General features: G+C 54.9%; 6 protein-coding genes across 6 annotated transcripts; all 6 read left to right on the top strand.

Annotated features, from left to right (window-relative positions):
• Positions 1-93: 93 nt before the first annotated feature.
• Positions 94-1,710, top strand: DQ04_00361240 (splicing factor 3A; the record flags this gene model as incomplete). Its single annotated transcript, XM_009308856.1, has 1 exon — positions 94-1,710. The coding sequence occupies one exon, from the start codon at positions 94-96 to the stop codon at positions 1,708-1,710; it is 1,617 nt and encodes a 538-aa protein (XP_009307131.1).
• A 320-nt stretch (positions 1,711-2,030) lies between these two features.
• DQ04_00361230 (hypothetical protein) lies at positions 2,031-3,215 on the top strand (the record flags this gene model as incomplete). Its single annotated transcript, XM_009308855.1, has 1 exon — positions 2,031-3,215. One exon carries the CDS (start codon positions 2,031-2,033, stop codon positions 3,213-3,215), a length of 1,185 nt encoding a protein of 394 aa, XP_009307130.1.
• A 414-nt stretch (positions 3,216-3,629) lies between these two features.
• Positions 3,630-5,810, top strand: DQ04_00361220 (hypothetical protein; the record flags this gene model as incomplete). Its single annotated transcript, XM_009308854.1, has 1 exon — positions 3,630-5,810. The coding sequence occupies one exon, from the start codon at positions 3,630-3,632 to the stop codon at positions 5,808-5,810; it is 2,181 nt and encodes a 726-aa protein (XP_009307129.1).
• Positions 5,811-6,940: 1,130 nt separating this feature from the next.
• On the top strand, positions 6,941-8,470 carry DQ04_00361210 (hypothetical protein; the record flags this gene model as incomplete). The annotated part of the gene is made up of 1 exon (XM_009308853.1): positions 6,941-8,470. One exon carries the CDS (start codon positions 6,941-6,943, stop codon positions 8,468-8,470), a length of 1,530 nt encoding a protein of 509 aa, XP_009307128.1.
• Positions 8,471-8,747: 277 nt separating this feature from the next.
• On the top strand, positions 8,748-9,080 carry DQ04_00361200 (hypothetical protein; the record flags this gene model as incomplete). The annotated part of the gene is made up of 1 exon (XM_009308852.1): positions 8,748-9,080. One exon carries the CDS (start codon positions 8,748-8,750, stop codon positions 9,078-9,080), a length of 333 nt encoding a protein of 110 aa, XP_009307127.1.
• A 313-nt stretch (positions 9,081-9,393) lies between these two features.
• DQ04_00361190 (putative kinase) lies at positions 9,394-9,933 on the top strand (the record flags this gene model as incomplete). The annotated part of the gene is made up of 1 exon (XM_009308851.1): positions 9,394-9,933. The coding sequence occupies one exon, from the start codon at positions 9,394-9,396 to the stop codon at positions 9,931-9,933; it is 540 nt and encodes a 179-aa protein (XP_009307126.1).
• Between the last annotated feature and the right edge of the window lie 150 nt (positions 9,934-10,083).

Here is a 10,083-nt window from a genome sequence, read left to right as displayed (position 1 = left end):
AACGAAAAGGGTGTGGCGGGCGCACGCATCAGTGGGTGAGTGTGTGTGAGAGAGAGGGGCGAGAACACAAGGGATAAGACCAAGGAGGACGCAATGTTCGGTGGGGTGCTGGAGACAATCCGGCTGTTCGAAGCCGATATCGAGCACCACATAGACAACATTGTGCAGCAAAAGTTGCTGGTGGACGTCACCAACGTGCGCCACCAAACCCTGCGGGATCATTTCATCGTGCGGCAGGCGGAGGCAATCGGCCCAATCGCGGACAAGCTGCTCGACCTCTACTTTGATCAGGACGACATCGTCACCGCTCAGGAGGCGCCGTCGGAGGGTGACGACGTGCTGAACGCCGCGCTGAAGGAATTTGAGGCGCAGATCGCCGACATCCGCGAGTACCACCGCACCTTTCGAGACTTGCCACCGGTGCGAAGTGAGCTCGACCACCCTGATCCTGCCTCACTGGAGGCGCTCTTCAGCGTCGCGGAGCGCTACGGCAGCTGCCTCGACATGGAGCCGCACTACCACCGCTATAGCAGCTTCATGCTGGCGACAAGTAAGCGGGCGCAGGAGGCGAACGACGCTATTGGGAGTACCTGGGAAGGGCGCGTGGAGTACTTCGCATTCATTCCAGCGATACCGAACATCATTCTCAATGACATCGACGCGCACCGAAAGGTTTACGGCTTCGAGTTATATAAGGAGTTTGTGGAGGAATTGCTAATATACCTCATCGACTTCTACGGGCGGGTGAAGGTTATGGAGAAGGATGTGTTGCTTGCATCACTCGCCAGGTGCGAGACCGACGCAGAGGAGTTCTGGTCTAAGCTATTGGAATGCAAGAAAGATGTAGTGAAGAGCGCCAGCAGTGGTGACGGTGCACCTTCTACAGAGAAGTGTGCCTCTTCACTGGTTGTGCCGCCGCCGCTACGAAAGTACATCAAGGCGTTTGGGTTGTGGCCAGTGACCCACGTGGAGACCCTGGCAAAGGAGAGCGACGAGGCACAAACTTCACCGTCCCTTTCTGAGATCAAAGCTGTGATTCTGGCTGAGGGTAAAGTTGTCATGTTGTTGCAGACGTTGTTGTTTGAGACCTTGCAAGAGACAGCCAAGGTGCTTCTGCGCGACTATAGCAAGACTGTGGAGGAACTAGAGTGGGAGCGGAAGCACCTGGAAGAAGAGTTTATTCGCTCTGTGGAGGAGGCACGTAAGAAATGTGCAACAACTGTGGAGGGCAGCGTCGCGCAGGCAGCCCAGTACGACGTCATAACCACACTGGGTCAGGTCAATGCAAGCAACGAGGCAAAAAATAATGACGCGGCAGTGGACGACACGAATGGGCAGCTGTTGGACCGCGATGGGAAGCCGGTAGCACGGTGGTTGTTGCAGCTTCAGCAGCTCCACAAGAAGTTATACTGTGAGGTGTGCGGTGGCACAGTTTACATCGGCCCAAAGGCCTTCAAGGACCACTTTGGCGCAGAGCGTCACACAGAAGGACTTCGGCGGCTTGGAGTCATGCTGCACTTGAAGGACTACGAGGGAATTTCTTCTATCCGAAAGGTTATTGAGATGCGTGACAAGGTGATGAGCAAATCCACGAACCTTCGTAAGCGTCTTCACGAGGATCAGGAGGGGGAGGAGATGCAAGACGCACAGGGCAACGTGATCACAGCGGGGGCATACAAACGATTCCAGATATCCCGGAAGGGTACATAAGGGTACACATGGCCGAGGCTGCGACACGCAGAATGGACGGGAAGGAACACGCGCACACATGCGGACAATGTTGGATTTTTTTTTCTGTCTAAAACGCTGGTGAGGCTGCAACTGCGTAGCTTTCCGTAGGTGTGTACGTGTTGGTGTGTGAGTAAGATGCTGCTTTACTGTGGTTCATGCCTCTCATTTTATACTGTTCCATCAAGCGTACAATATATATATATATATATATTGTTAATCTTCTGTTTTTTTTTTCGTATTCATTTATTGGATTATGCGCGTACGCACGCACATTATATCCCACAACCACGAAAGAAGGAATGGGGTCGAAGCGTACCTCCAAGCGGGCCCCGGCGAGTACCGCTACAAATAGCAAAACAGAAGAAGAGACCAAAATAAAGCCGCAAGAGAGGCCGTCGCCCAGTGTGAGTGAGGAGCCCAAGCCAGAGTTCCAGGAGGATCCGCTGCCTGAACTGCAGCAGCTTCCCCCGTCAAATGCACCAGAGCCGCAGGCGCAACTCTCCAAGCGGGCGCTGAAGCGGATGCGCGGGTGGGAGCCGGTGATCAAACCACCGGACGACACCGACGCACTCCCGCCGTCCGTTGTGCCGACTGCCGATGTCGTCTGGCTCGACAACACCACGAGTGTCACACTCATACCAAACAGCAGCAGTGGTGTACACACACGACGGGGTGCAGCGAGTCTCGCCGCTGTCTCGCCGCCCACCAGCTATCTCGTGTACACGAGAGACCCGCTCATCAAGATGGGTAAGGCGGGGCAGCAGAACGTGCATGTCATCACTACTCTCCCACCGGGCGGGGACCCGCGTAGTCTACTGCATACCGTGCCATCGATGGGCTCTCTAACGCAGCGCAGCTCTGCGACAGCAGCAGGAGCGTCAAACACTGGGTCGTCGTCTTCGTCGTCGCTGAAGGCTCAAGAGGAGACGAAGTGTGAAGGCGAGAGCGACGAAGAGAGAGGGGAGGATGATGCCGATACAGGCAACAGCTCTACTGTCCATAGCAGGTCGCGGCGCAGGAGCGAGGCAGGCTCCTCAGCAAGGCCCAGAAAGCAAAGCAACGAGACAGAGTCTGAGAAAAGGAAGAAGAGCGGGACGGCAAAGAAGGCAGATGAGACATCAGAAGCAACAACACCAACTATACCACGGGCGCATGGTCTTTCCGCGGCACAGGCGATGCTGCCACCGCCGTACCGACGCAATCGCCGGCTGAAGCGGAAGTTGCACATCACGGATGAAACGCCGGTGTTTGCGACACATAGCGAGCTGCGTAATACAGTGCCACAGATCTTCCAGAAGGCACCATTCTCTACAGAGGAAGATGTGCTGCGCTCCATCCTCGACTGGCGTGACGACCCAGCGTTGGTGTACGCTCGCCTGCTGTGGGAGTTTTCGCCTGATGAGTTCCTCTGTCGAGTCATGCAGAAGCGTGCTGACACCGCGGCAGCGGCACAGGGCGATCCACGGTCCTCTTCGAACGTCTAAGAAGGAGGGGGGAGGAGGAGGAGCAACCCGCACCGTTTGTCCCTCATCCTTTTGGTTTTTGGTGGGAGGAATATGGAAAGAATTTTGTTATTTGTGTTTCTCCAGCCGAGTTTTCTCCTTTCTTGAAGAGCCACGTATACATACACTCATGTGTACATTTTTGTTGCGGTATTGGCGTTTGACACGGATGTGGCATTAAGAGCAATATTGGTCTTCGATATATCACCTCCTTGACATTCTCTCTTATCTCTCTCCCACTCTCTCCATCTCTGCTTACTCATAAATACACGCACCTCAGTAAAGGACTTCCCAGGTTGGGTCCGAGGGAGGCGAACAGATTACGCCCCCCAGGTTTATAGAAAGAGAATTTGTTTGTGGATCACTCAACCGCTGGTGTGTGTGGGCCTCCGCTTCATGCCCGCCAGCGAGCCGCAGTTCGCCACTGTCTCGCTCCTTCTCGGTGAAGAGGTGGAGGGGACGTTCCGCGTGCCGATCACAGATGAGACGACAGTGCGGCGCCTGGCAAAGGATGCGATGATCCGGCTTCTCACCCGACGCGGCGATGGGCGTCCTCCTCTCACGCGGGAGACAATCTCCATCTCAGAGGTGTTTGTGAACAACGATTCGCAGAAGGCAGAGATATTTGCGCAAGACCTCGTCACGCAAGTCGTATTGGTTAAGGAGGAAGTGCTGTACATGCGGTTGCGAGTGAAAGATGTAGCACCGGCAAAAACGGAGGAAGCCGGTGAGGTTTCTCGAGCAGCTTCCACAAATGTCATTCCAGCTACTGCTGGCACGACAACGTCTATTGGGCCCAACAAACACTGCATCAGCGCCCCTGTGGAGGGAGGCGGCAGGGCTGCAGCAGTAGTAGCATCGACACTTGTAGACAATGGGGCCGGCACAAAGGCGTCTTCGAGCGTTGATGTGGAAAACAGGAAAATATCCCAGAGGCAGCAGCCGTCGGAGAAGACGAAGGCGCACGATGAAGAAAAACGTGTCGCTCCTGGTGACGCTGAAAAAACGCTCTCGAGACGAAAATCTGCTCCTGATGCAAAGCATGGAACTGAAGAGGACGAAGAAAGGAACATCGGCACCATGGGGATTGGAGCGAGACGGAGGGCCACCGAGCGCCACCGAGACCAAGACCAGGAAGAGCATGATGACTCCGTCGCCAGTTATATTGCTGGCCCTAACAAACTCATGCCGAATCCACGGGCAAGGCAGAGTGCTGCAAAGACCAAGGAGTCAGCGCCACCTGTGAAGGAGACAGCGCCACCCGTGAAGGAGCCTTTACCAGAGAGTGATGTGCAACCAAAGTGTCGGCTGGGGTGGGGCCCGGAGGCAGAGAAGTACTTTGCCGATAACTACGTTACCTCACCGGACAGGTTGGCGCGGCAACTTCGCAAGGCCAAACAGGATGAGAAGAAACTGCAGGAAGAGACCAAGAAAAAGATGCAGAAGGCCAGAGAAGAGGAGGAGGAGAACTTTAGCACCGGAGCGGGCAGTGGCAAGCCAAAGGCAACAGGGCGTGGTCTCGGCCTCGATCTTGACGGAGAAAAAAATTCTGCTGACAGTTATATTGCTGGCCCTAACAAGCTTATGCCGAATCCACGGGCAAGGCAGAGTGCTGCAAAGACAAAGGAGACAGCGCCACCCGTGAAGGAGCCTTTACCAGAGAGTGATGTGCAACCAAAGTGTCGGCTGGGGTGGGGCCCGGAGGCAGAGAANGTGAAGGAGACAGCGCCACCCGTGAAGGAGCCTTTACCAGAGAGTGATGTGCAACCAAAGTGTCGGCTGGGGTGGGGCCCGGAGGCAGAGAAGTACTTTGCCGATAACTACGTTACCTCACCGGACAGGTTGGCGCGGCAACTTCGCAAGGCCAAACAGGATGAGAAGAAACTGCAGGAAGAGACCAAGAAAAAGATGCAAAAGTCCAAAAAAGAAGAGGAGGAGGATGAGGAGAAGGAACAGATGGATAAGAACGTAGCCAGTGAACGGACTATCTCGAGTATGGTGTACTCGTTCGAGGATAAACAGCATGTGCAGAATGAGGAGCAGCACCGTGGTTCCACCTCGCAGCGCCCCAGCACCATTGGGGTATGTGGCACTGTGGCGAATGAGGAAGGGGAGGAGCCTCGCACGGTTCCTGCACTGCAAGGAATTGCTTCCACACCTCAAACAACGCAAAACAATGCCTGGCGGCGTGGCAGCGGCTCCACCGCGACCCGCAAGAGACGTCTGAGCGGAATCGGTGAAGGCATGTGCGCTGCATGCCCCATTGTGGTGGAGCGCCAGCTTAGCTATGAGGCTTCCGACGATGTTGCTGGTGCCCACACACCAGAGCAGCAGTCAACGCGGCGGTTGTTACAAAATGGTAGCAACCCTAGCACCGCGGAGGCAGCGGAAAAGGAGGAGCAGAAGCAGCAGCAGCCACCCCCAGGGTGGGGAAGAGAGGCACTTCGCTACTTTGACGTAGAGACGTACTTTGACGACCCCAGTAAGGCGAAGCTGAGCCCAGAGATCTTATCCCGCCCTGTGCGGGCACGGAGAGATGTAGTGCTACCGTTCTACTTTGCATCCCTCGACAAGTGAGGAGCAGAATGACGTACTGGTCTTCGCAGGGATGTTGGGGAGAGGTTTTGGAAACACTATCCCCTTCTCTGTTATATATATATATATATAAAGATATACACTTGTTTATTAATTTTTTTCCTGTTAGATGCGACGAGAAGAGAGCGCCCCCACCCCCGCACCCCACCACACCAACAGCTAGAATGAGGGATATCTGCACCAGTGCTGATGGTGGTAGTGGTGGTGGTGATAATACATAGAAGGTGATTGAATGGCGTTTTTCCTGTTCATTTACCGTTATTTCTCTGAATTTCAAGCAACTTATTGTGTGTGATTTGCTGCGTTAAAACTTCAGGTTAAAGAAAAAAGAAAATAGATAATGTTTCCCATTCACTCACTCACTCACTCCCACATGCATTGCGTTGTGAGAATTGTGGTATCAATGTACTTCGTTTCGGCTAGACACGTGTTTTTTCTTTGTTTTGTTATCACAGAAGACGCTTTCCTTCCATTTTGAGTATGTGTGGGTATGTGTGCATGCGCAAGACGAGAACGGCGGCATTGGTGTCCACTGCCTTTGTGGGCCAGCCATGATTCAGAGATATATATATATATATATACATGGCGAGCATTTCTTATTAGATAGATCCAAACAGTGCTGCGTGGGTACCCTCACAGGGCCGTATATACATCCATGTGTATGCATATCTCTCTGTGTATGCGTGTGTTTGTGAGGCGCAGCCAGTAGCAGCTGTCACCTCGCCCTTGTTTTTTTTGTTTAATTTATTTTTAACGGCATCTCCCGCTCCTATTCATGTTGATGATCCTTTTTTTCTTTTGTTTTGCACAGCGCCCTCTCGTGTCTTGGCGAATCGGTGCTGCGCAAAGCGGAAGGAAAAGCGAAGGGCTAATGAGTTGAATAGAAGAGCGGGAAATCGTATATGTTATTACCCTGTCTCTTCTCTGGTACCGTACACATTTCGCTCTGTCTCTCTCTCTCTCTCTCTCTCTCTCTCTCTCTCTCTCTCTCTTTATTTCTCTTTTGATTATACTGTGTTCTGTTTTATGCGTGTGGATAGAGAGGCTTCGTTTCTGGGGGAAGGTGTGGTCGCCAACGCGGTGGTCGGTGCGGAGCGGAGTGCGGCGCATGCATGCGTGAGGGGGACGCCATCGTGTCGCTCGGCACTGTGTGCATCAGCCTGTACCAATGCCCGCCGTCGGTGTCCGGAGCGGGGGGCCGCTGCTGCTACGGTGTGGCGCGCGACTACCGCGGTGACGTCCTCGTGCCGTTCTACAGGGGCAGCACAGCGTACGCGGAGTTGGCGGCCGGCGTCGAGTACCGTCTTAACCAGTACACCGTCCTCCACGCGGAAGCCGCGGAAAAACGACAACAACAACAACAGCATCTGCGCCATACACGAGAGTCGGCGTGCGGTAACGGCTGTGGCTGTGGCTTCAACGGCGCGTACTACTGCTCACGCTGCGGCTCTGGTGGGGAGGAGGCGGACGGCGGCGGTGTTGCTGCCGCATCATCATCAGAGACGCGGCGAGTGGCGATAGACGCATACCCGCGGGTGGTGGTGCGCAACTTCACGCGGGTGCGGCCCCGTGCACATGACGATGACACCGTCGTCTACGACGCAGTGGATGACGGCGAGGAGGTGACAGAGAACAATCTCTGCTGCTTCTTCTACTACGTCATGGAGAAAACCACAAAGGGTGCGTCGCCGGTAGTTGCGAAGGATGGCAGCACGACGCGTCCACTGATTGGGCGAGACCACGTGCGTGCGTATGCGTCGGACAGCGCGTACGACGACGGAGAGGCGCAGAAACACATCGAGCTCAAAGTTGGCGAGCGCCTGCTCCGCATCGGCACCTCCGCCGAGCAGAGGTTTGAGGATATCTTCCAGCGTCTCAAGAAGCGCAACATTCACGTGCACCGCCTATTTGACGGCGTGACGGGTGCCAGCATCCTGCCGTGCGAACTCGTGCGCCACCTCAGCTGGAGGGTGTCGGCGCTGTGCGCAGATGTCGTCCTCCCGCTTTCGGCGAGCGTGGGCGTCAAGCGGCGCCGCAACGGGGGGGAGGAGGAGGAGGAGGATACAGCAGGAGCACTAGCAGAAGATGTAGGAACTTTGATTAGCCTGTCAGATGTGCCGCCGTGTGCGTACGCCGGCAACACTCTGAGCCTGCAACTTGGCTCCTCCATCAATGATGATGTGGATACTATTGAGATCGCAGAGGCCCCGTCGTGGCGCCACGAACAGCTGCTGCTGAAGACAACATTTGGCTTTGACGAGGATGACACCACAGTTCCCATCGAAGACCTCTTTTCTCCTGCCGGCCGCGGTGTGCCACCAGATGGCTCGGCAGAGCTGGTGGAGGGAAGCAGCCCTTTAAAGCCTTACTACTTGGACGATGATTCGTACATGTCAACGGTGTATGATGGTGCTCCCGAGGGGAGCAGCGTTGCTGCATCCGCAACGCCGATGCGTAACGACATTGACATTGCGATGGGTGACAGCAGCAGGCGTGGTGTGCGGCGCCGCATGGCCCGGCATGGCCGCGGGGATAGGTCACCCATCCTAGTCACGCAGCAATCACTGCCAGATTTCTGCTTGGGCAGCACCGATGAAGAGGAGGAGGAGGAGGAGGAGGCGGAAAAAGAAGACGATGGTTGAAGCTGTGGTTGTAAAGTGAAACCTCTTTGCTTTTCTTGCACTATTTATGCTGCTTCTTCTGTTGATTACGATGATGCTTGCACAGCGATTAAATGAAAATGGGAGTCATCTGGATGAGCGCACTAGTCAGCTGCTGCTCCAAGGCGGCAGTGGTATTCGTCGCCCTTATGACTTCAGCAATTCATTTTTCGTTTTACTTTTCCTCCTCTGTATTTGCGCCCGATTCATTCTTTTGTTTTTTATTTTCGTTCGCGAGCGTGCAGATAACGTAGGGAGAATGCTCAGTAGAAAGGGTTACATTGGCCGCCAGCTGAGGCCGTCGCAGTTGGCGCGGGAGCTTCTGCCGGCGGACCAGACCTGGTGTGCCACTTGTCACGTGGCAGTCCTGAAGAAGAGCTGGATGGAGCACCGCGGGTCGCGCAGCCATCGCCTCGCGTCAAGGAAGTTGCAAAGGATGAAGCACCTCTCCCTCGACATGTGGGCGAACCACCGTGGTGCGCCGCTGCACGAAGAGAGCGCCCACGAGGGCAGTATGGAGTCGGAGTTTGCGAGGTTCCGTGCCGAGCAGCGGCAGCGTGAGCGCATAGCCCACTTTCCTTCGCAGTACTGATGGGTGTTTTATTGTGGTGATGGCGGTGGCCAACGAGGGGGGGGGGACGGCTACGAAGGGCCTTCTTGCTACTGTTGCTCTGTTCGGCAGCTCCCTCGGCTGTGGGTGGGTGTATGCGTGTGTTTGCATCGTGTTGTCGTTTTGAATTCCCCTGTGTGTGAGTGTGTGTCGTTGTTGTTGTTTGCACGCACATTCGAGTGACGAGATGATGCCGCGCTGAAATGTAACGCTCTTCTTTCCCCTTATCATTCTCCTCTTCGCGTTGCTGCTTCTAGCGCAAAGAGCTCGACGAGGAAGTGCAACGGACGCCACCATGCAGAGCCCCAAGGGTATCAACATTCTCATCACCGGCACGCCTGGCACCGGCAAGACGTCCCTCGCCGAGCTGCTGGTAGAGGAGCTGGAGGGATTCAAGCACATTGAGGTGGGTAAGATCGTCAAGGACAATGAGTTCTACAGTGAGTACGACAAGGAGCTTGATACGCATATTGTTGAAGAGGAGGACGAGGACCGGCTTCTTGACTACATGGAGCCTCTCATGGTAAACGGCGGCAACCGCGTGGTAGACTACCACTCGAGCGAGTTGTTCCCACGGCGCTGGTTTCACCTCGTTGTTGTGCTGCGAGCGTCCACAGAAGTTCTCTTTGAGCGCTTGACGGTGCGAAAGTACAGTGAGCGCAAGCGCGAGGAGAACTTGGAGGCGGAAATACACGGCCTCTGTGAGGAAGAGGCGCGTGGGGCGTATGACGAAGACATTGTGATGGTGCGCGAGAGCAACACATTGGATGACATGGGAGCAACTGTCGACCTCATACGTATGCGTGTGGAGTCCTTGATTGCTGAACGGGAGTGAAGTTCTTTGTTAAGGTACAATTAAGAGGGAGAAGTGAGAGTGAAGAGGCGCGTGTGTGTGCGTCTTTCCTGTTGTTGTTGCCCCCTCACCCTCTCCTCACCGTGGCACTCGTATGTCTCTCTCTGTGTATCACGAGCACACACACACACA

Source organism: Trypanosoma grayi (assembly GCF_000691245.1).
Source record: "Trypanosoma grayi strain ANR4 Tgr_36_V1, whole genome shotgun sequence".
Classification (NCBI taxonomy): domain Eukaryota; phylum Euglenozoa; class Kinetoplastea; order Trypanosomatida; family Trypanosomatidae; genus Trypanosoma; species Trypanosoma grayi.
Note: the sequence above shows the minus strand (reverse complement) of the source record. Positions and strands in the feature narration are given on the sequence as shown.